The sequence below is a fragment of the Cantharellus anzutake genome (assembly GCF_015039405.1).
Source record: "Cantharellus anzutake strain C23 chromosome Unknown EI90scaffold_6, whole genome shotgun sequence".
NCBI lineage: Eukaryota > Fungi > Basidiomycota > Agaricomycetes > Cantharellales > Hydnaceae > Cantharellus > Cantharellus anzutake.
Window position 1 is genome coordinate 1,495,799 of NW_024066956.1, and position 24,249 is coordinate 1,520,047.

The window sequence follows — 24,249 nt, forward strand, 5'->3', positions numbered from 1 at the left end:
GCCTACATCACTACGGACTGCAGATCAGGCATACAGTGTGAACTATGTAATAAGCTCTGAACGTAAATCTGATGATGTGCATTCGACGAATACAACCCTGCTTTGATGAGAACCTAATGTCAATGTGGTTGATTGTGGCAATAACCGAATACGGTGATTGAACACTGACGTGCTGATCCCGCGGCGGCAAACGTATGTTGATTCAGGGATCCTGCGATAGCAATCACGAAATGTTGGAAAGGTTCTTACCACATACTGATTTAAGGTGGGTGAGCCTGCGGTTCTCCAGCCTTGTAGTTTATCAACTTACCCCAATCACGCATCCCTTCCTTCTTCGATGCCGCCACACTGTTTTGTTTGCAGACTGAGGGGAAAGGTGTGTCCTGCGGCATCTAAATTTTCCAGATTTGCATGATCTATACTCTGTGATATAATCTTTCCGGGGATGCGACGACTTCACCTACCCGCACACAAATTCTGAATTTTCTTGTTGTGGGTGGTATTCCGGGACGAGCCCAGGGGCCTTATCTTCTAATTGTTCGAATGACCTTTTTCAACCTTACTGACACTGTTTATCCCTCTAGGGGTGTGTTCAATCTCCAAATCGTCAAGGCTGCGATGCATGTGAAGGGATGCGAATCGAATGTATGTCCTGTCCGATCAGGGTTCCCAGCATGGTAAAAGTAGGTTTCGTGGCTCATCTCATGTACGAAGGCCTAAAAGCCTCGTAGGGGTCGTCCAGAGCTCAGGAGTGCCTGCAGGAGGTTAGAACACTAGCTGGACGTACTGGGATCAGTATGTCGTTCATTCCTGCAGCTTTCATACCTCGTCTGATATCATACTGTAATTCCGATTTTCCCTCCCGATTCCACAGCGCTTCTTCCAGTAACTCGTCAGTTCCTCTCAGATTTGCAGTTGGTATTTGGGAGTGCCATATGTCGTGATCCAGCAACCCTTGCACCATCCACCATTGCCTCGTCGCTAAACCCACCAAATAGCTCCGATGGGTGGCCGAGTGGAGGAGAGGGCCCTCTGCCCAACGATACATCTTCCTTTAGGGTTCGGTCCGTCCAAGATTCCCCGGCCACTCATGATATCCATTCAGCTCTTCTCCCCTCGCTTGGGTATGCTAGTAACGGCATCAGCGAATGGTCCATCTTGAGTGTTGGGCCTCTCGCGCATCCACCACATGTTCCCAGTCTCGGCACTAGCTCCTTCACTATCACTGACTCTGCCTTCCGCCCCTCCGCATCCTCGTCACCACAAGTGACTCCTAACCCAGGAATACCATTCCACAGCGAACAACGGACCCCCACAACACTGGGCACCTCACACGCTGACTATGACCTTCCTGGACCTTCTCATTTACCTCCCTGCCCGCGATCAAATACATTTATGGCCGAAGCCAACCAGGGGCTCCTGGAAGAGTATTCAAACTCAAGCTCGGATGCTGTTATTTGGCTTAGAGGCTTGGCTCGAAGTATGGGATACCGCCTTGTCCCTCTCTGAGCTGCCCTTTCGCACCACCCCCTGGGTCTGATGGTTTTTGTTCTGCGGCTTTGTCTATCTTGATTTAGCGGGACTCATCGAATGATCATAAAGATATAGTTTGTGTATCGCCATCTGTGCCGTCATTTGATGCCTCTGGTATTTGCTTGACATTTGTACGTATCTTCGAGTTCCTGTATATCTTGTGTGGCTGTTCTTTTTGTTATCCTGAGGTACTGTATTTGTGAATATATCCCACCTCATTACTTGTTCTCGATGTCGTTATTACCTGGCTTGATATTCACCTGTGACGCGATGCTTTTAGAGGCGACCGTCTATGTCATTCTGGGATTCCCACGGATGTCAAAGCAAACCCTCCCCCAACATTCACTTTCTCTGGGTTGTGTCTCATTGGAGGTTTTTCATGAGGAACATCTCTGTCGTCGCTTTAATTACTTTGCACATGCTGTTGAGTAGCAAGTCATGATGCCGTCCGACGCCCCAACAACTCACACGCTTACGCCGACGCACAGCATCGACCCGCTCGTAGCCCAACCTGACTGCCTCAGCATCGCACAAGTACGCGCCGTATGGTGAAATATAGCCTCCGTATCAATGTAGTGAGTTACCGGCGAAAAACCCCCGAGGTTTGTTTTTCGCACTTCGATACCAGCAGTTCCGCACTTCGCACACGCGCGTGGCACTGTATTCCAGCTATCTAGTCTCGGAGTTTCTTGTCGGATTGTAAGGCTGTCCAGGGGTATCACCAGAAGGTGTCATGGGGGCGTCCCGATCATTCACACTTGAGTATATAACAAGTGCTGATGCGCGGCACCCAATTTCCCACACTGGCGACCCTCAGAGCCTTCAGCCTCAGAAACAAGGGGTCTGCCTCATGCAGTTTTGTTCGTACAACACGTTTGAGAAGCAGCCCCATTAGGGTCAACGAGTCAATGGTCCGTTGTTGACGTTCTACGGGCTGGTGTGTACTACGATTTTGAAAGGACTTATGAGTTGACTTGAGTGATCTATTCATGAAGAAGCAGGGGTAGCGCTCATGCATCTCACCCTCATAGTGGTCTCTCCTCCATAGACCGTTAGCTGTCTGAGTAACTCTTCGGCGCTGACCCGTAGCATGTTCCGCAGGCAATTGCTGCCCATAGAAACTAACGTCCAACAGGATGCATCGATTGTTAGCGCTCGTTCCCATGCATTGTGACTATTCAATGCAACACTGGTCCCTTACAGCAAATCTAAAATACACAGCTCAGCTCGGGCTGGTATTCAGTCAGCAGCGGCTAGGGAAGCGCAGACATAGGTGCTGTTAATGGGATCGGGGAAAAGCGCGACATAAGGCAACTCCTGCGCTAGAAAGGGAGAATAATTGGAGAGCGCATGGCTGCACGAATGAAGCAAGGTCTGAAGCGCGCGCACAAGTTACCTGCCCCTGTCTGGTAAGACATACTAGCACGGTGGTAGAAGAGGGAGTGACGGGAAGAAACCCCTGGCCTGATCAATGAGCAACCCTGGAGTATAAAAACCTAGTCGTAAACAATGCAATGAGTCGGCGTCTGCCATTCATGTAATCGGCAAGCTCCGCCGTGCCCGAGTCAACCTCACTCCCACGTTTATAACCTTACTATGGAGCACTACGCGTCGTCACTCGGAAATTATGAGTAAAACAAATGTCTTACATGACATTCTCTTCGATGTGTTCAGCTTCCAAATTGTTGGTCCTGTGATCCATGCCAGAGGAGCGTTATCATGCTTGCGTTGTCCACGTTTTGGCCATTGCGATGATGGATCGTCTCATCGACAAAGATCTGGGGAACAGGAGTTGGCCAGTGCTTAGGAGTTTCTACAAGAGGCCAGGGCGCTAGCATCCAGCAACCCCGAACGCATTGAGAAATGCGTGTAATGCTTAGGGCTTTAGACTACTTCCTATTTCTCCTCTCCTGACAGCACTAATTCTGAAGTGGTTCCCTCCCATTCTTCAAATCCCAGAGTCACCTCTCCTGCCACTACCCTTCCAGCGAATGGCGGCTAACGCAAACTAGGAGATGATGTCCTGCAACCAACCTTGTGATGCCTGGAAACCCGCTGCGAAACACTGGGTAATTTTGCGAATTGGAACGAGGACACCATTGGTTGGCTTAGAGGTCTAGCTTGGAGGACGGGATACTGCCTCATCCCTCAGGGAGTTTTTGATGATGGTCCTCTTGCACAGGTATTTCGTTCAACGGTAATCTGTATGCAAGCGCTTTGGATGTTCTTAGTTGGCCCAGCGATGACAAACCCTCACTATAAGCCAGGAGATCATATCTTTGTACTCCCTTGTGTCATCATTGATGGCTTTGGGGCTGGAGATTCTGCGTTTCATTGGATCTTCGGGTGCTTATGCACACTCGTGATGCTGCACATCGTTTCCGCTTACGATTTTTCTCCCTTGTGTCTGCTAATACATTTGTCTCATTGCTTGTTCCTGAGGCTGTCAGAGTGCTTATTAGCTAATTCTGCACCGAGCTACTATTCCTGTGATAAGGGAAACACTAGATGCCGGTCATGGTTTGCGCGTGCGACTACGCGATCAGAACATGGCCGTATCCGACGCGCACAACGCGCATACTTGGACGGTCCCCGATACCCATGTTGCCTCATTCCACAACCAGTGTGATGGAGTGCCCCTCAGCCGCACCGTATAGCCTTGCGCTCGCATTCCGTGAGTCGTACGCTCATGGCAAGTTCGGGATGCATCAGTTTCGCGTCGTCCATTAGATCCCAGGCTTGCTACCTGAGACGATTGGTTTGGCAGTGCTATTATTGATGTTGAAGGATGCTCGTTAAGCGTAAAGGTCATTAAGCCAGGGTGTGTATTGGCGTCTTGCCCATTGGTTGAATACGATCTTTATATATTTCCCTCGCCGCTTGATGGATTCCTCTGTTTTCGCTTGCTGTGACCGCAACTACTTTATTTGTTGCTTCCCTTATCTCGGCAACAGGTCATAGCAAATGAGCGCTCATAGCGCCTAATACGAATTAGATCCAGCGGTGTTCCGCCAACAATATTTCTGTCAGGTCCATTTTTCTGTGCTCTACTTTGCCGGGTTGTTTCCGTTCCGTAACTATTTAGCGGTGGACGTGTATCTTTCTTACACCCTCCTGGGGCCTATTCGCTTTACCGCCACTGCTTTTGGGCTCCTCTTGACCTCCGCTCGCTTCCCATCTCAATCCGATTTCTACTCTTTCTTTGGTAACCTCGTTTTGAGGTTGTGATGGGGCATTCGTTTACCATTCCGAATCTCACGCTCCCGACATCCTCTCAAACTGGTTCCCTGGTCGGGTCTTGTACCATCTATATCATCTTGGTGGAATCGATGGGAATTTTTGTCGACGGATGCCGTGGGTTCACGGTGTGCTGCCCCCTGGAAAATAAAAACGCCCTCAGCCTGGCTGACAGGATGTCAGAGGTTGGCTTGTCCAACTTGCGCGCTAGATTCTGGACTGTCCGCAAGAACATCTCTCCATCGCAAATTCGCTTAGAAGCACCGCCCATATCGTTTTATTCATAGACGAGAACCTTGAACTTATCGTAAGACTGTTCAGCGGGGTTACGTCATCTTACTAGATTAATTTAGGCAATCAGGCACACTTGGAGCCATAGTATGTAAGTGCTGACGCGCGGCATTTAAATTGCTAGGCCTTACAACCTGATGCAATCTCACGTACCTGATCAACTCACCCCAGCCGCCCGCGCGGGGTGCCAACATGGTCACGGAGTCCATGAGAGTCTCGTAACATTGATATGCTGAGCCACATATACACAATATGTGAGCGCCTTATCAGCTCAGACTTGAATGGTCCGTTCATGCGCGCGCGCGCGCGCTGCTCTCTGCACGCATGCAGCGCTCAGGCCCATAGTACACTCTTTACCCCATGGATCAATGTATTGTCCCCTGCCCGCTAGACATCTCAAGAAGCTGATTAGGTGCACAGATAACCAGCTCGTTGCGGCCTTCTGCTATGGCCGCACGGTACCTCGTCTTCAAGTTCCCTGTGGCCGATTTACAGTCCAAGCACAACCCTGGCTGCCAAACAATGTGCCTATTTCCGCTCCCGTGGACTCGGAGATCACCATCCAACACTTGCATCAATTTCCACTTCCCTCTCGTGGGCTATGACAATCCAACGTCACACCTATAGCCGTTGTTTGGCAAACTGCAGTAGGGAAACGCAGTCATAAGCGCTGATCTTGCATTGAAGCATAGCATTTCGATTGATATACTGGGCTTCTACTCTGGTATAGGAAGGAGTGCGCACGTACTTATACACAGCACAGACCAGTACATCTCTCCGAGTGTACCGAGGGGAACATCGCCAAAAAGTCCCGCAGGATGTAGTCAGTCGCCTTCTTTTTTCCGTGACCGCTAAGTGCCATTTTTGGAAAGGCCGAGCGGCAGGATCTCCCATAATGTAAGCCTGATGTCAAAGAACATTGCGACAAGCAGGCAGTGGAATAATATGCGCCCCAAACAATCCGACGTGCACCATGGTAAACAAACAAACCTTTTCCACAAGCAAGAAACCATACCCCAGTTCAGAGTACGTGAACTAAGGAAAATACAAAAGAGAAATTTTTCGGTTATTGGGCTCAGCAATTGTGCGTAAACCCTATAGACAGGTGCCAAAAAGGATGTATGCTGCATTCTCACCTCAGCGACGAGAATTGCCACAGTGCCAGTCGATAAATTAAGCCTCCTTGAAGATATTGCAGTTGCGTTCCCTTTTGGTGTTGTCTTGCTGCTTTGGGGCGTTGTCGTTTTTGGGGGTGCCATGACTTGAATCATACGAATTGCATGGCGGCATGCTGCTTGCGCAAGGGCCCCTTCCTTCCTCATCTGTGATATGAAATGCGTCGAAGTTGATTACGAGAATTGTGCTAACATTGAATGTGCTCCTGGAGCAATTAGATTGCGACATATCAGAATCGGGACATTATTATCCACATGCCGCCGAGGTTGCGGACGATCGGGCCATCCCGAAAACAGGGGCTAGGATGAATTGAGACGACACCCCAACCACAAACCAACTGCTGTGTAAGGGAATTTAACGTTAAAACACCAAGATATCCAATTCAGTAGGAACCCTCAATATCATCAATGGATGTCACTGCTCGTCGTGATCCTCCCAGAGGTATATAGACTCAATTTGAGGGATGGGCCCCTTCGGCCTTGCACTTCTCCTGATTTCCCTGACCATTTCGATTCCATGCCTTCACGGTGTTTTGTCTGTCGGCTGAGACGAAAGGTGCGCTCTTCGATGTAGCATAGCGTGAATAAATTCTCTACATTCCATCTTCACCCGGACACCAGTCCCCTTTTCATCCCACGATGCTTACCCACCTTAAGGGACACGCGACAGCTTCACCTGATCGAGGATGCTCGGCTTGGAAGGCGCTAAAGGCGTATTCTGCTTGGCCAAATTGTTATGCCTGCTTTCGGCCTCCGTTTACCAGAGACCTGCCTAATTTCTCTTGACAACCCTCCAGGGATGTGTCCAGGCCCAAAACCTCCAGTCCTGTGATGCATGCCAACGCATGCACATTGAGTGTATGCCTTGTACAATGAAGATTCCCAATGTGATCAGAGTGTGTTTTCGTCATCGTGGTGGTATGACGAACGAAGGGATAACATCCCCGTAGACATCGACCAGAGCTCGGGAGTGTCTGGAGGAGATCAGGATCTTAGCTTCCAGCGATCCTTGGCGCATTGAGGCCGGTATGTGACGGTTCCCACTTTCGGCCGTGTTGTCATTGCATACATACCCTGTTCCGCTTCTCTTCTTTCGATAGCACTCCTTCCCAAGACGCGACAATTTCTTTCATATTTGCAATCGAGCCTCCGAGATGCAGCAACTCAGCCTGTAGCTGACCCAAGAATCCCCACAATGGTCACTGTCGATTCCCCCGCGACTGACCTGCCAAACACGACTCATGGATGTGGAAACCAAATGAATGCTATTTTGGCCTACGAGGTGTCTGTTGCCGTTCCGCCAACAAACGAGCTCAGAGACGTGCCAGTTATCAATGAGGCGGCCCCATCCTCTATGTCGGGATTATCTGGATCTGTTAGAACTGTTGATGAAGCACCCTTGCTGCATGTCAGCTCCCCTTATATCGCCCATATTCCCACTCCTGGGACAATCTTCCCCATTGGTAGGACCATCTTCCCTAACTTAGCGCCCGCCTTCCACCCAGCGACTCCCAACCGTGGGGTGGTATCCTACAGCGAGAATTGGAATCCTACGGTGCCAAACAATTCGGATAGCATCGTTAACTATGGAGATGTTGGACCTACTGCCTTCTATCCACACTCCAACGCCACTTTGCATGAAACTCGCGATGAAACCGCCGGAAATGGTACAAATTGGGACAGAGACGCCGCGAGTTTGCTTAGAGATCTGGCTTGGGATATGGGATACTTCCTCATCCCTCGGGGAGCCAGCATTTCCGATGGTGACACTCTTTTCATTTAATGGTTTGAGCGTAAGTGTCTTTCTTTTCTCTGCATGATTTGGTGACTTGGACAGCGAATTATTGGTGTAAGCCAGCCGATTCTATCCTGTGCCATCGAAGCCAATGGCTTCAGTGTTTGGATATTCTGCACTACAATTTCAATCTTCGAGTGCTTGTAAGGCTCGCGATCTCGTGCATCTTGTTTGTTTGTTTGTTTGTTTTTTTGTTTTTTTTTGTTTTTGTTTTTTTTTTTTTCCTTTTTGGCTCTCGTGCTGTATTAGTTAGTCATCCGATTCATTACTTGGTCTCAAGGCGATCGACTTATCGGCTAGCATCGCACCGCGCCTGCTCTCCAAAGGCAGTTGTTCTTGAGTTCTGGTAGTGAACTAATTATCGTACACTCACATTTTATACAAACATTGCTTCGGAAGCAAGGGTGGCTCGGCTCCGTCCGCCAGGTGCCCGACCAGGGCTCCTCTTGTTGGTAAACCTCGACTGTTACTCATCTCGACTCTTTTGGGGATTAGTGATTCCCTTGATTCTTCTGCAGTCCATCGGGTGGCCCTGGACTTTCACACGTTGGCGCAATCGGAGAGCCAGGACTTTTCACAAGTGCTACTAGCGCCTTGCTAGCGCTTGCAAAGTAAACCAGAACCCAGCCCCGCCCCCCCAAGCTGCTCAGCTGCTAATGCGACGAAGACACCGCCGATCCCGCTTACCGCCGATATGGCTGATAAGATCATATTCCCTTGAGACACCCAAGATCGCAACCAACCCTCACAACCACCAAAAGGAGATCTTTCGTTGGAAGTGCCTCGCAGGTGAGGATATATTCCCAAGGTAACGATGTTGAACTCGATGCATCCGACGTGCTCTGCGAGGCCGCACGGTGGGTCAAACCCTGGTAAATGGGAAAAAACTATGAACATATTTGGTGTTCAGGATGCTCACATGAAGCTGCTGGGAGATACGGAGGACGCGTTTAGCATACTTAGGCTCAGGCTCAGACACAGCCGCTGACCCAGGTCCAAGCAGGTCGGGGACAATCTGGAGTGCCTGGTTCGATGAGAGATCCGCGGACTTCAGTATCAACTCAACGTGCTCCGGATTGCTCAGGCGTGTCCAACAACACCAGCTTGCACACCCCTCTCCCCTTGTGACATGTCTCCTTCAGTGTAAGAACACTGTCCGGACACCTTGGCTCAGCACCCCTTGAACGCCGTTTACCATCATGTCCAAGGCCCGCAGCGCACCATGAGCCCCAAGCGTTGGATGAGTACATCCGTTCAAGGCGGGGAGGATATCTAATTTCTCAGCTTGCAGTGGCGGAGCATCGTGTCTATGTTGTTAAACGCATAGACGACTGCCTCCCTCGCGGTAGTCACAAACATTGTTTTCGCATTCGTTTTTTTTTTGGACATGACCACCTCCAGTTACGCACCTTGGTCTTAGGGATGCGTCGATTCCCTAAATTCCCAATCTTGTGGTCTATCTAGCAGGATGCGGATTGAATGCCTTGCGTGCTCGATGACAATTTCGAGTGAAGTCAAGGTACGTCTTCCTCTATCGCGTTGATACTCTCTTGATAAAGGGAATAGTTCATAGAGATCGGCTAGGGTCCGGGCGTGTTTGTGTGAGGCTCAAAGTATAGGTGAGCCTGGGCGTGCATGGGTCGGTATGTCTGATGCCTCCAAACCTCGTTCGACACCGTGATCGTACTTCTCTGTCTCTGTATGCAGCACCTCTTCCAAAGTCTCGCCGGCTTCTTTCAGGCTTTCAACTGATCCAACGGGTCAAAAGCGCAGCTGATGAAGGAAACTCCACCCAGCCCACTGCTTCCTTGCCGATGACAACTCCACTTCATGTACCTCATATGCCGGAGAGCCAAACGCCCACTGGCTTGCCCGAATGGCTCGCTATCTACTACAGCCTTTCCAATAAGTTATATTGTGGCGCGTCAGCTGTTAATGGACCTCCCTACGTGTTTCCTATGGCGTCACCCGCGCATGAAAGCAATCTTGATGAAGAATTGCTGGATCTCCGAACCCAAACCTTATTCCCTCCTGTTCAAGGTTCGGAAGAAGGACCCGCTTCGATTGACCCTGCACTATTCGACATGATGCCGACCTTCTCTCAATTCAACCCTAATCCCGAAATGGCTTCCCGTTCCCAGATCTCGAACCCTATGTCGTTGGACACATTCAATCATGCTGCGATTCCTGAGCCTTCTAAATATGGGATGAAGACGAACTCAAATGAACATGCTGCCTATCGGCTTCAAGGCCTAGCTTGGAAGTTGGGATATCGCTTTGTCCCTCTCTGAGTTGACGCGGGCGGTGGCGGTTCCCCCGGACTGAGAAATGTGCTGCATGTAAGTCGATTCCTCGTGTTTGATTGAATGCTTAGAATTGCTGCTACGACTCGGTTTGCTTGGTTTGCTTGGTGTTCACTGCTACTCTTCTAGCCTACGTTCGGAGTAAATGTGGGAAAGATAGGGGGAGTTTTACAGTGAAAAAATAATGCATGTAGCAGCGCCGGCATGGGAGTTGGATGAAGCATAGCTGTAGTGAGCGAAGTGACTTGGGGAGCGTGTCAATGAGAAACCAATTATAATCACGGATAGTAATCGGCCACAGATGTACGTCAATTCCAATTGACCAGATGACTGAGACCGATAAAATAGCTATTTCTAAGCGCTTTGTGCAGCTTGAAATTCCACGCGATCCGCATTAGTTTAGCCCGGAGTGAATGATGGAAGAGGTACTGTAGGAATACGACCAAGTAGTTCATTCCCACGTGCTCCGGGAGTTGCCGGAGGCCCAAATCAATTCAAATGTCTTCATTTTCAATTCAATCCGTGGGACATCATGGGACGAACTAGTGGTCGTAATCCTACAGTAATTTAGTGCACTCGGAGTCGGATGATCGAAATGGAAGCAAAAGCTGTTCTAAAGTGGCCGGGGCCCTGATTCAATTCAATCGCGCTCTTCGGCATCGGCAGGACTCCAGCTCTATGACTTCGCAATATTATACTTGAGGTCATCATGACTAGTGAACGCTACTCAAGTTGACGCCTCCACTACCGAACCCTCCACCCCCAGCCACGTCTTACCCTTCGGTGTAGGGAACAGGTACGTTCGGGCGACATCAGAGCGGTGGGTGCAGAGTTGGAAGCGTACCCGCGTGAATCTCAAGGGACTACTGGATTGTTTTTGTGCTTTATTGATGGGTCCTGATCATGTCTGTTTGATTTTGCTTTAGCAGAACACAGCATGAGGTTGAGCGGTTTGCCCCACTCTCAAACTCTTGACCCTATCCCTGCCGCTAGCCTCAGGCAAAATTTGGGCGGTGTTGTTGTTGTTGTTGTTGTACTCTGATTTGTTACCCCGCGGTCGCGTGACGACGCAACAGTGCGGCTACCCCTACTGTAATCTACATCGAGTTTACATGTGAGGTCATTGGGATGGGAAAATAGGAAGGGCGGGTGGGTGATGTCAGGTTAAAGCATAATCCTCTGGTTTGTGGCGTCAGGGGGTGGTGGCGTGGCAAGTCCGGGGTAGTGGCAGTGTCCGCCACGCCCTCTCCAAAAAAAGTTGAATAGCATGAGCGTTTGGTCAAGAGGTGCCAAAATCATTTTGTGCATCACATCATTTAATCAGATTATTATTAAAGGGATTTATTTGGTAAAGCCTCACTTCAGGGAGGCACCTTGTAGGTTGAAATGGTCCTCTATTTGGCCTTGGTGCTTACGTGACACACAACAGCTTCACCTAATTGAGGACGCTCCCTAATGGCGCAATCTTGCCTGGCCAAATCTCCCGCTCTGTCGCGGGGTTCTGCTGGGATTCCCGTTTAATCGGTCAACTTCACGAATCAACCATGATGGGTGGCCTTCAACAGGCCGTTTGTATTCGTTGAGACCTCATGGTGGCAAATACCTATCGTTACTAGAGCTCTTCAGAATGTGTCCAACTCCTGAATCGCATACGGTCACTCATGAAGAATTCTCTCTATCGCGTCCAGTCCACAAAGTTTGATTAGAACGCGGACGTCATATATATCGGAGAGGGACTTCTTGTCCGATTGTAGTAGGATTACTTGTGCTAGACTGATTTAGGCAATGTGCCGGCGTTCACGAACAACTTATCTTAGCCACCCACATGTGTAATGCCTATACGATCATGACGTCTATGCGAGCCTCGCGACCTCCTAGTGGGTTAGGCTCACATCATCACCCATTTGGGTAAAGCTAGCTTATGTCATCACCGGTTTGGGTGTAAAATAAAATGACAAAATAAATAAATATTTTTGCTGAGGGCTGAGAAAGGAAAGTCGATCATGAATATTGGACTTTGTTGAGAAGCCTTAATTTTGGCTCCGACGTGCTATTTCCATTCCGGTTTTCTTCCTCACACTTCTCCATATATATCATTATCTTCTCTCCTGATCATAAATACCCCCCTCCAGCATCATCTTCATCATTTTAACCTGAGACTTGATGCCTTCACGTTGCCTTACCTGTCGACTCAAAGGAAAGGTGTGTTCCCCCAGATTCCATTAACCATTTAACCACCTACCACAAACTCTTGCTGGTCCGCTGCGCATGTGCATATTTTCCTTGGAGTACAACAAGGCTTCACTCGATTGGAGAACCCAGCGTGGAAATGACAATGGTGCAATGATGCCTGCAGGGGGATATCTGACTTCTTGGCTTGGCTCTCACCTTGTGGTGTGGACCATCATGTCTATGTCAGAGATGCCTGGCTTGGGCTCGTAGCCTCCACCACTTCCATTGCCTCCGTCAACCATTTCCATTCTCTTCTTTTTTTGTGTAACCTACCATGATAACATTCACTGGACAGCCTGCGGCTGTCTGGAGGTTGGGGGAGGTCGAGGAGGTGGTAATAGACATATCGCATTGCTCAGACCGTGGATTTGTTTTATGTTGTTTACTATGTCACTAATTGTCACAGAGTTGTGACTTCCTTTTATGGCAGTCATAGCTCGTTGCTCACATCGGTTTTTAGGGATGCATCGAGCCCCCAAATTCCCAATCTTGGGTTCCATGTGACAGGATGCGGATCGAATGCATTGCTTGCCCGATGACAATATCCAGTGAGGTGAAGGTATGTCTTCCGCTATTGGGTTGATAGATTCTCTTAACAAAAGGAATGATTCACAGAGATCGGCTAGGGCCCGGGAGTGTTTGCGTGAGGTTAAAAGGCTGGAAGAACCTGGGCGTGCATGGATCGGTGTGTATGATCACTCAAGACCCCGTTCAACACCGTGATCACCCTTCTCTGTCTCTGTATGTAGCACAACTTCCAAAGACTCGCAAGTTCCTTCTAGACCTGCAATCAATCCTTGAAGACTCAATGGGTCAAAGCGTAGCTGAAGGAGGCCCCACCCAGCCCACTGCTGCCTTGCCGGTGGCGGCTCTGCTTCAAGCACCTCATATGCTAGAGAGCCAAGCTCCCACCGACTTGCCCAATGGTGAACTGCCTACTACAGCCGTTTCGGCGAACTATATCGACGCCGCATCAGCTGTTAATGGGCCCCCCCACGCATTTCCTGTGGAGATAGAAGTGCTACCTGGCCTCCAAACACAAACCCTACCCGATGGGCCCGCTTCCATTGATCCTACCCCGCTTAATATGACGCCGCTCTTCTCCCAATTCAACCCTAACCCCGAAATGACTTTCCATTTCGAGAATTCAAACCTTGTGTTGGACAGTAACGTGATCCAGGAGGATCTTGCTGGGCCTTCCAGATCTCGCATAGTCGATCCAGAGGCAATCGTTGCTGCATTTGAAACTCCTGATCGTCAACAAGATAGGTGGTTGGAGACGAACTCAAATGAGGATGTTGTCTACTGGCTTCGAGGCCTGGCCCAGAGGTTAGGGTATCTCCTTGTCCCTCTCTGAGTCGATGTGGGCAGCGGCAGTTCTTCTGGACTGAGAAATGTACTGTACGTGCAAGTTGATTCCTCGCCACTTTGAATGTTCGGAAATTGCTTTTATGACTCAGTTTGCTCCGTAGTGTGTGATTGGTCTGCATATTACCAGTGGTCTTCCGACTCGTGTTTTCTGTGTTGTTTTGCCTTCCCCATGCTATGTGTAGAGTCGGTGATCTCTTCTTCTCGCTAGATGTGTGGCGATGTTTGTTTCTACACCTCGTTGTTGCCTGATGCCAGAAAGATTCATTGCTTTTCTTCTGGTTCGGTTCAGAGTCGGAGTGAATGGTGGGGGGTGATTAAATTGTTACAAGAGGAGGGAAGAGTGTGGCGGAGGCTGGGATCCTGGCATCGGAGCTGGATCAAAGCTGGATGATCGCAAAGCTGGTCCGCGGATTCTGAGTAGGCCGCCCTCAATTTCGAATTCTGGTGGAACCCTCTATGGCTTTCGCAGGTTAGATGGGGTTCTGCATAAGGGTTTGTGGTGAAAGAGTCTCATGCTTTCCGTCAGGCGGTTCAATTTAATCGCGCTCTTCGGCATCCGCCACCTTGAATGACCATGACGACTTAAGTGCAATTGAGTTACGGCCAATTATCTCCTCTATCTCTCGATTCAGCCCTGGCCGTGCACCTGCCATCACAGACACAGGATGCTAAATGAAGCCGTCACTCCCGGACTCCAGCCTCCGTGACTTTGTAATATAACTCCCACCCTGTCCTCCGGAGACTCGACAATTCCAATGGGGGCGCGATCCGGGACAGGGGCCAGGTAGAACGGTTTTTCAGTAAGGTGGCCGGCCACCCTTTGGAGAACCTTTCGTATTGCAAGACCAAGTGATCTGTTTCTGAAGGTGGGCCCTGGGATGAATGAATGTAAGCAGATTATTTTCATGCTTTATTGATTGGGTCCTGACTGTCTAATTTTGGCGGAAAACAGCATGAGGCCCAGCGGTTCACCCTATCCTCAAACTTCTGATCATATCCTTGCCGCTAGCCTCAGGCGAAGTTCGGACGATAACGTCACGGATAGGAAAGGTAGCGACGAGGTTCTCCACGTAAAGCGTCCGCTTCGTGCGAACTGGAAAAAACTGAATAGCATGAATGGTTTAGATCTAGAGTCATTTAGTGCGTCTCATTTCTTAATTTCAGTCATGAAAGGGATCTGTTTGGTGACGAAATAAATGTGTTGACTCACCCACGGATCACATATTTTTCATTCACCGCATAGGCCAGTACCTATGGTTCTGGTCAATCGAAAACCTAACTTGTTCGGGATGAGGTTCAAGGTGCTGAATACCACGAGCGTAACTATAAAACATGGGACCGTGCATAATCCGTCCTCGGCGTGTTGAGACCGGTATGTGATGGGTCCCCATTTTCTGTTGTGTTGACATTGCATGCATACCTTGTTCCGCTTCTCTTCGTTCGATAGCACAAGACAGTTTATTGCATATTGGAAATCGGAGCAATCGAGCCTCGGAGATGCAGCAACTCAGCCTGTAGCTGACCCGAGAATCCCCGCAATGGCCACCTGTCAAACACAACTCACGGACGGGGAATCCAAATGGATGCTGTTTTGGCCTGCGAGATGTCTGTTGCAGTTCTGCCAACAAACGATCTCGGAGACGTGCCAGTTATCAATGAGGCGCCATCCTCTATGTCGGGGTCATATGGATTCTTGATGAAGCACCTTACTGCATGTCGGCTCCCCTTATACCACCCATATCCCCACTCCTGGGACAAGCTTCTCCATTAGTAAGACCATCTTCCCTAGCTTGGCGCCCGCCTTCCACTCAGCGACTCCCAACCATCGGGTGGTATCCTACAACGAGAATCGGAATCCTCCGGTGCCGGACACTCGCATAGCGCCGTTAACTATGGAGATGTTGGGCCTACAGCCCTCTATCCACACTTCAACGTCGCGAGTTTGCTTAGAGATCTGGCTTGGGATATGGGATACTGCCTCATCCCTCGGAGAGCCAGCATTTCCGATGGTGGCGCTCTTTTCATTTAATGGTTTGAGCGTAAGTGTTTTTCTTTTCTCTGCATGATTTAGTGACGATGAATTATTGGTGAAAGCCAGCCGATTCTATCCCCAATGGCTTCAGTGTTTGGATGTCCCGCGCCATAAGTTCGATCCTCGAGTGCTTGTGAGGCTCGCGACCTCGCGCGTCTTTTTTTTTTTTGCTCTCGTACCTGTGTTAGTTAGTCATCCGATTCCTTACTTGGTCTCAAGGCGATCGACTTGTCAACTAGCATCGCACTGCCTCTGCTCTCCAAAAGCGGTTGTTCTTGAGTTCTGGTAGTGAACCAATTAAACATGTTGCCTCGTGCACTCACAATATTGTGTACGTCTCTATGAACAACATTGCTTCGGAAGCAGGGCTGGCTCGGCTCCGTCCGCTAGGTGCAGTGAGCTGTACCCGACCAGGGCGGGCTCCTCTTGTTGGTAAACCTTGACTGTTACTCATCTCGACTCTTTTAGGGATTAGTGATTCCCTTGATTCTTCTGCAGTCCATCGGATTACCCTGAACTTCCACACGTTGGAGCCAGGAGTTTTCACGAGCGCTACTAGCGCCTTGCTAGTGCTTGCAAAGTAAACCAGAATCCAGCCACCCGATGAGGACCCCGCGGATTCCGCTTGCCGCCGACATGGTTGATAAGATCATATTCCTTTGAGACACCCAAGATCGCAACCAACCCCCAAACGGAGATCTTTCATTGGAAGTGCCTCGCGGGTGAGGATATTGCCGACTCTGTTGAACTCGATGCATCCGACGTGTTCTGCGAGGCCGCACTAGGTCGGTGGGTCGGACCCTGGTAAATCGGAACAAAACTATGAACATATTTGGTGCTCAGGATGCTTACATGAAGCTGCTGGGAGATACGGAGGGCGCATTTCGCATACTTAGGCTCAGACACAGCCGCTGACTTAGCTCCAAGCAGGTCAGGGACAATCTGGAGTACCTGGTTCGGTGAGAGATCCGCGGACTTCAGTATCAACTCAACGTGCTCCGGATTGCTCAGGCGTGTCCAACAACGCCAGCTTGCACACCCCTCTCCCCTGGTGACATGTTCCCTTCGGTGTAAGAACACTCTCCGAACACCTTGGCTCAGCACCCCTCAACTAATTGAACGCCGTCCAACATCATGTCCAGGCCCGCAGCGCACAAGCATTGGGACGAGTTCAAGGCGCCCGCCACCCAACTTACATACTATGCGTCGCCACTTCATCCTTAGCCACTTCTACCCCTTCAAAGCGTCCCCCATTCTCTATAAATGCGGCGATACATCTGTTACCGAATAGACGAAGTACAGCAGTCCTAACGATAAGCATTCATGCAAGTGATGTCAATGATATTGAGCACATGAGATGTGCTGCTGAGTTCAAAATAGAAATGGACTAGGACGAGTCCTGCTGGCGCTAGATTCCCAACTCCCCACAAGGAATCCTCTGCATCGCAACTTAGCTTCCATGTGCGTGCTTGTAGGGAAAGTCCGTATCTTGAAATTTGTGGCGTAGAGTAAAGGCGGCTGGTATATAAACGTTTGTGTCTACCAAATTTTCACAGATGGGCAAGCGTTCTACTTTAGTAGTGGCTGGGATCCTGCCTAGGTGAGCGTCCGACATACCGAATTGTGTTGGAGTGCGCTGATACCTTATAAGTCCTGGAGATGATGATTAGAATGAATTGAGCGTGAAATGGGAGACGAAGATGCCTTGTACATGGGTGGGGGCCGGGCGATAATGGAAATAACGAATTGAATGATGCGGAATGAAGGGAGGATGATAAGAAAATGATCAGTGCCGGCACTGTCATCTCACTCCATGCGAGATAACGTACATCGGCCAAAAACCATACCTGGCAATGAGAAACCCATTCTAATCACGAATCGGCAATATTTCTGTCTGAAATCGTATCTTTTAAGCGCTTTGCGCAGCTTGAAATTTTACGCGTGATGATTGTTTCTCTCCGGAGTGAATGATGGAGAGGCAATTTGGATAGAGAAGGTGATGCCCCACAACGACAATTGTATTCGGTAAGAACTTCCGGATTCAATTCAGTCGTGCTCTTCGGCATCGGCAGTACTCCAGCTCTATGACTTCGTAATGTTATGCATGACGCTGCTTGAGGTCATCATGACTAGCGAACGCCACTCGACAGTGACGACTTTTGTAGTCGTGGCGGCTTATACACTCCATCATCCTCATTCTATCCTCGACGATTTCCAATGGCACAACCACCCGTCAAATATGGGCATGGGTCGCCTTTTCAGTCACACAGCCCCTCCGGCAAAGTTTGGGCGGTGGCGTGGCAGGTCGGGAGGAATAGCATGAACGTGTGATTCAGAGGTGCCGAAACCATTTTGTGCGTCACATTATATGCATAATCTAGATTATTATTAGAAGGATTTATTTGGCAATAGGTCCACCACATGAGCCAGTACCTATAGTTCGAAGATGGGGGTAAGTACCTCATTCAGGTTGCTTCAGGGAGGTGCCTCGTAGGTTGAAATGTTTCGGCCTCGATGCTTACTCACCTTGGATTGACGCACGACAGCTTCACCTAATTGAGGATGCAGTCTTGCCTGGCTAGATTTCCTGCTCTGTCGCGGGGTTCTGCTGGGATTCTCGTTTTAATCGGTCAGCTTTCACGAATCAACTGTGACGGGTGGCCTTCAACAGGCTGTTAACTTGAGACCTCGGGGTGGCAAATGTATGCCCTATCGCCGACATTGTTACTAGAATAAACGAGTTTCTTGCCTTGACAACTCTTCAGAAATCTGTCCAACTCCTGATCGCATATGGTCCCAAGGTTGGCGCCAAATCCTTGAAAAATTCTTTCCTCGCGACTTGGATGTGCAGTCCAAAGTTTGATCCGGAGATTATAATTAGAACACGGACGTCATATAGGCTGGAGAAGGGCTTCTTGTCTAATTGTCATAGGATTACTCGCGCTAGACCGATTTAGGCAATGCGACCTATATATAATAGGTGCTGACGCGCGGCCTTCACGAACTTATCTTAGCCGCCCCACGTGTACAGCGCTTACACGATCATGAATTCTATGCGAGTCTCGCGACCTCCTAGTCGATATCCTGAGCTACACATGCATGCTTCAGAGACGTGTCTTATGTGTTGAGTCTGTTGAATAATGTATTTCATCCCCGCGCGTGCGCTGCGCTTGCGCGCAGCGCTCAGGCTCTGGTACGCTCTTTACCTTGCGACCCGTACGAAATTTATTTATCATCGCTTGTCGTCCAGACATCTCAAGAGGCTGACTTGCGAGACTTACATACACCGATAAGCGCCCACCTGTTAGCAAGCTTCTGGCATGGCCGCGCGGTATCACACTTTTATATCTCTGTGGCCAATTGATACGGTTCAAATACACCCAATTCATCCCAACCGCCAGATAGTGTGGGCGCCCCCGCAGAAATCAATGCCCAACACTGTGAACCAGTCCTCGACCCCCCGTGGATTCTCATCATCCAACGTGGGCTAGTCCAGGATACACAGTATTCTAAGGCTTCAGCTAGCATCCGATCAGCTGCGGTCGGGGAGCGTGTTACAGGAACCGATGTCGAAACGCACCCGTTGTGCCTAGTAGCACAGCACCTCACTCTACTTATAATTGCCATATTGACCTTCTATAAAGGACCCTGCACGTGTAAGCAGCTTGAGCTGCTATGAATTATATAAACCGGTTGTGCGAGACCACGTTTCCACACCAGCTCTCTAAGAGTGCCAAGTCCAGAGATGAAGCGGCAAGAGAGCAAATCACCCGCGTGTGTTGAACCTGGTGTTGTGAGATGGCACCAGAATCACAGGCAAGCCATTTGAAAAGGGGAAAGGGGTAGGGACTGAAGACTGACGAGCTTGACGGGAAAAATGTGTGTGGAAGATGAGATTGGGGAAGGTGAAAGCGGATCAACGCCTGTATTGAGCGAAAGGTACGGAACCGTTCTCTCCCGCAGCGATGAGCCGGCAGATTTGTTTGACTGGCTAATAGTAACATTCTAGCAACGGCCGTAAAGTGAGCACAGCACGGACATACTGGCTGTTTCAGTTGACGTGCTGGCGGGCCGGGGCCGTCGTCGTGTTCTTGTTGGATCATCAAAACTGCCGGTTCACTGCACTTGAGGAGCTGCTCATAACCGAAGCTATGCTACAGCCCACTGAGGCCAGGCTACAGGTTGGTATCCAGATCGGGTTTCAGGGTAGATAGCTTCGATATGCCATTGTTCGTGGGAAAAGTTTGTCGATTGACGGTTGTGGGTCAATGTTTCAATTCAAAAACCTCCACAACAAAACCAATCAATTCATGTCGCCACTATGTAGAACACCTTAAGAGGATGAAGGGAAGGTGCGTTCTTTGATGAAGGATCGTCATTTTCGCATGGTCGGGTCACTCCGTGGTTGCACTGGTCAATGGCCCTAGGCCATCCAAAAGACTAGAGGCTGGGATCCTGCCTACCAAAAAACGATCATTAGAGTAAACAAGGTCCTTGTCTAACTCCACCTTTACAACTTTCTAAGGACGTGTCCAGCTCCCAATTCACTTATCCTGTGCTGCCTGTCAACAGTTGCGCGTTGAGTGCCCGTCCCGCACAATCAAGATTCCCAATGCTATTGGAGTCCGTTGCAGCTCTCGTTCGTGTGGTGGACAAAGGCTGAGACCAACCACATAGAAATCAACTGGAGCTCGGGAGTGTCTGGAAGAGGTCAAGGCTCTGGCTTCCGGCGATCCTAGGCGTGTCGAGATAGGTATGTGGCGGTTCTATTTTCTATGTGTTCTCGTCCCATGCAGTGCTTATTCCGTTTCTCTTCGTCGCATAGCACTGCTCCCCAAGACGCGACAGTTTCTTTCATCTTTACAATCAAGCCCCTTCGATACAGCAACTCAGCCTGTAGCTGACCTGATAGTCCCTGCAGCGACTACTATCTTTTCCCCAGCGGCTGTCTTGCCAAAGGGACTCACGAATGGGAGAATGAATACTGTTTCGGCCTATGAGGTGTCCGCTGCCCTTCCACTAGCAAACGATCTCGGAAACATGCCGGCCATTGATGGGGCCTCATTATCTATCTTGGGGTTATCTGGACATGTCGGAACCGTTGATGAAGCGGCCCTCTTACATGTTGGCTCCCTCCAGCCAATGGCCACCAACCACGAGACGGTATCCTACAGCGAGAATTGGGATCTTCTGGTGCCGGACAACTGGAATGACACTGCCAACCATGGAAGTGCTGGCCCTTTTACAGCGACCTACCAACAATTAGATGCCTCTTCACATGAAGCTCGCGCCGGAACTCTAGCGAATTGAGGCGAGGATATTGTGGACTGGTTGAGGGGACTGGGTTGGAGTATGGGATACTACCTCATCCCTCGCGGCGCTGCCATTCCTAGTAGTGGTGCTCTTGTATAGGAGCTTCACTTCATGTTTTTGAGCGTTTGTGTCTTTCTTTTCTCTGCACAATCCGGTGACCGATTGGTTCGGTTGTGTCATCATGGGTGGCTCTGTTACTTGGATGATCTGCACCACGTTGAATCTTCGAGTATGTACATGTAGAGCAAGGCTCGTGATCTGGAATTCTCGCACCTACCAAACGTGATTTGGATTGTGGACGATGCATTCCCTTAGATAATGTTCCAAGCAAGTTGAAGACTTGTGCTCGTCCACTCATGTTGTCCAGTCTGCAGATATTGCCATTGATCAATTCAAATCACGGATGGCTAAACTGGAACTGAAGTCGATCTATCCGCCTTCGCTGTGGCTAATTTGACAACTGTGCAATTAAAAGCACTGTAAAAAAGTTCTCACTCTCCCTCAGTTCACCCACATGGAACTATCGCCAATTTTGTATCTTCTGCGCAGCCTCCCTAGCTCTGAGCTCGTCACCGCTGACGGTGCCCCTCGTATACGGTAGCCGCTCAGTTCCTCCTTCCCACCTCGTTGCTCTGCCTTGCTCGGGATAGCAGCATAAGCGTTCACACTCTGCCTGGGGCCCTACCAACTTCGCACATCTCAATTGAACGTTCAGGTCACATCTACCGGTACGATCGCCCGATACTTATTCGCGCGACTTGCCGTTAGCCGCCCATGCATAACCATCACGACGTGCACGCCAACCGTAGGGAGCCTGAGTCTAGGCTTTTATTATATGGCGGATAACATGTACATACACAATCTCTATATATTGTAGACCACTGACAGTTAATAGCTTATTCAGGGGATCGCGAGGGTGTGCGTGGGCGCCGAACTTTGCAACTGAATCGTAATACATAGTCGAGATTTCGCTATGAAGGCGGGGCGGGAGCTCGGCCTTCAATTCAGTCGGCGAGTGCCCACCGCAGCTCCCAAACTTGGAAACGTTATTCCCGGTCAAAGTTTGGAAGGTTCGCTTTCAAGGTACTGAAACGCTGCGTTCTAGCTCGGTTAAATAAAGCCTCTGAGGTATGTCCCCTCACCCAACACTTCACCAGTCATCCTCATCATTTCGACTTGATGCCTTCACGCTGTTTTATCTGTCGACTAAGAGGAAAGGTGTGTCCCCAATAAGCATTCAACCACCCTCCGCAAACTCCCATTCAAACTTGGCATTATTATTCCTGGTCCTCCTTTCGTGAACATTTCCCTTGGAGTACGAAATGATTTCACTCGATTGGAGAGCTCGACCTGGAAATGATAACGATGCGATGTCAGGGGGAATATCTGGCTTCTCAACTTGCATACCTCATGTCTATTCGCAGAGTTGCCAGTTCCCCGTCACATCTTCGTGACATAGTGTGACAGAAAGTCTTGTCTTCTCCAAGATAGTCATGACACGAAGGAAAGAGACTCACTTTGCTTTTAGGGATGCGTCGAGTCCCCGAATTCGCAATCCTGTGGTCAATGTGACAGGATGCGGATTGAGTGCATTGCATGCTCGATGACAATTTCCAGTGAGGTTAAGGTACGCCTTCCCCTATCGTGCTGATAGACACTCTCGATAAAGGGAATGATTTATAGAGATCGACCAGGGCACAAGAGTGTTTACGTGAGGCTCAAAGGCTAGCTGAGCCTGGGCGTGCATGGATCGGTAAGTGTATGCCTCCTCAAGACCTCCCGTTCGACACCGTGATCGTACTTATCTGTCTCCGTATGTAGCACATCTTCCAAAGTCTCGCAGGTTTCTTCTAGAACTTCAATCGGTCCTCGAGGATTCGATGGGTCATATGCAAGAGAGCCACGCAGGTTTGGGGGAAGAACCCGCTTCCCTGCGGGACATGATGCTGCCCTTCTCCGGATTCAATCCTAGTCCCCAAATGACTCTCCATTTCGAGAATTCGGGCTCTGTGTCGTCGGACACCTTCCACCATGCCGCGATCCCTGAGCAGCTCGCCGGGCCTTCCAGATCCGGTCCCTCTCGCATCGCCGATCATGTGCCGGTCGTAGCTGCGCTTGAAACCCCTGACCGTGTACAGGATGGATGGATGAAGACGAACCCGAATGAGGATGTTGTTTACTGGCTTCGAGGCCTGGCTCAGAGGCTGGGGTATCACCTTGTCCCTATCTGAGTTGATGTGGTTGTTGTACGAGTAAGTTGATTCCGCATTTGATCTACCAACTTGTAGATGCTCAGAATTGCTGCTACGACTCAGTTTGCTCCGCGGTGTGTGGCTGCCCGCATTACTACTAGAGATCTTCCGGCTCGTGTTTTCTGTGCTTGTTTTGCTTTCTCGTGCCATGTGTAGAGTCGGTGATCTCTTGTTCCGTTGACACGGGGTTCATAATACATCTCGTGTTGCTTGAACCCAACAGATTCATTGTTCTTCCAGCCTAGGTTCGGAGTGAATGGGGGAGGCGTTGCAGAGGGCAAAAATTTCAGCTGCATCGGAGTTGAATGATCGAAACGGAACAACAGTTGTGGTGAGAGAAGTGACTTGGGGAGTGCGTCATGAGAAACCCATTAGATTTACAGATAGTACACAGGTGGTAGTGATACGTCCATTTGAATGAGCCAAATGACTGAGACCCATAAAAATGGGAGCGGACAGAGCGAATGGTGGGCACTGGGAAGGTGATTTGGGAGGTGGCGACGCAGTCATAAGCAGCGGTGCCAAATTCGGGATGGACGCCGGAAACCCCCAACGAAATGTATTCGGCATGAGATAATGGTATGCCAAATGTTCTCGGACCTGCAAGAAAATTGTTGACGACTCCATCTCCCATAGTTTGACATGCGGAGGCGATGTTGGGAGGGACAGACCCCAATGCAACAGTCTCTTAGTTGCCGTACTGTAGCGCCAACTG

At 49.7% G+C, this 24,249-nt stretch overlaps 8 protein-coding genes across 8 annotated transcripts; 6 read left to right on the forward strand and 2 right to left on the reverse strand.

The window, feature by feature from the left end:
- Positions 1–524: 524 nt before the first annotated feature.
- EI90DRAFT_3038540 (uncharacterized protein) lies at positions 525–1,626 on the forward strand. Its single transcript, XM_039058869.1, has 3 exons — positions 525–665; positions 732–795; positions 875–1,626. Exons 1-3 carry the CDS (start codon positions 633–635, stop codon positions 1,507–1,509), a joined length of 732 nt encoding a protein of 243 aa, XP_038921540.1. The 5' UTR covers positions 525–632; the 3' UTR covers positions 1,510–1,626.
- Positions 1,627–6,514: 4,888 nt separating this feature from the next.
- Positions 6,515–7,346, forward strand: EI90DRAFT_2308390 (uncharacterized protein). The gene is made up of 3 exons (XM_039052857.1): positions 6,515–6,792; positions 7,034–7,262; positions 7,337–7,346. Exons 1-2 carry the CDS (start codon positions 6,649–6,651, stop codon positions 7,184–7,186), a joined length of 297 nt encoding a protein of 98 aa, XP_038921541.1. The 5' UTR covers positions 6,515–6,648; the 3' UTR covers positions 7,187–7,262; positions 7,337–7,346.
- An 85-nt stretch (positions 7,347–7,431) lies between these two features.
- On the forward strand, positions 7,432–8,019 carry EI90DRAFT_3117721 (uncharacterized protein; the record flags this gene model as incomplete). Its single annotated transcript, XM_039063017.1, has 1 exon — positions 7,432–8,019. One exon carries the CDS (start codon positions 7,432–7,434, stop codon positions 8,017–8,019), a length of 588 nt encoding a protein of 195 aa, XP_038921542.1.
- A 1,509-nt stretch (positions 8,020–9,528) lies between these two features.
- EI90DRAFT_2308442 (uncharacterized protein) lies at positions 9,529–10,482 on the forward strand. Its single transcript, XM_039052858.1, has 2 exons — positions 9,529–9,550; positions 9,598–10,482. The coding sequence occupies exon 2, from the start codon at positions 9,684–9,686 to the stop codon at positions 10,320–10,322; it is 639 nt and encodes a 212-aa protein (XP_038921543.1). The 5' UTR covers positions 9,529–9,550; positions 9,598–9,683; the 3' UTR covers positions 10,323–10,482.
- Positions 10,483–13,007: 2,525 nt separating this feature from the next.
- EI90DRAFT_3038562 (uncharacterized protein) lies at positions 13,008–14,262 on the forward strand. Its single transcript, XM_039058870.1, has 3 exons — positions 13,008–13,125; positions 13,182–13,251; positions 13,316–14,262. The coding sequence occupies exons 1-3, from the start codon at positions 13,075–13,077 to the stop codon at positions 13,921–13,923; spliced, it is 729 nt and encodes a 242-aa protein (XP_038921544.1). The 5' UTR covers positions 13,008–13,074; the 3' UTR covers positions 13,924–14,262.
- A 643-nt stretch (positions 14,263–14,905) lies between these two features.
- Positions 14,906–17,290, reverse strand: EI90DRAFT_3012856 (uncharacterized protein; the record flags this gene model as incomplete). Its single annotated transcript, XM_039056600.1, has 10 exons — positions 14,906–15,030; positions 15,358–15,449; positions 15,502–15,629; positions 15,670–15,774; positions 15,865–15,995; positions 16,178–16,251; positions 16,293–16,541; positions 16,638–16,750; positions 16,822–17,017; positions 17,166–17,290. The coding sequence occupies 10 exons, from the start codon at positions 17,288–17,290 to the stop codon at positions 14,906–14,908; spliced, it is 1,338 nt and encodes a 445-aa protein (XP_038921545.1).
- A 3,291-nt stretch (positions 17,291–20,581) lies between these two features.
- On the forward strand, positions 20,582–21,279 carry EI90DRAFT_3117724 (uncharacterized protein; the record flags this gene model as incomplete). The annotated part of the gene is made up of 3 exons (XM_039063018.1): positions 20,582–20,608; positions 20,647–20,722; positions 20,795–21,279. 3 exons carry the CDS (start codon positions 20,582–20,584, stop codon positions 21,277–21,279), a joined length of 588 nt encoding a protein of 195 aa, XP_038921546.1.
- A 1,472-nt stretch (positions 21,280–22,751) lies between these two features.
- EI90DRAFT_3038588 (uncharacterized protein) lies at positions 22,752–23,759 on the reverse strand. Its single transcript, XM_039058871.1, has 2 exons — positions 23,104–23,759; positions 22,752–23,035 (listed from the first exon to the last, which is right to left on the reverse strand). Exon 1 carries the CDS (start codon positions 23,682–23,684, stop codon positions 23,133–23,135), a length of 552 nt encoding a protein of 183 aa, XP_038921547.1. The 5' UTR covers positions 23,685–23,759; the 3' UTR covers positions 22,752–23,035; positions 23,104–23,132.
- Between the last annotated feature and the right edge of the window lie 490 nt (positions 23,760–24,249).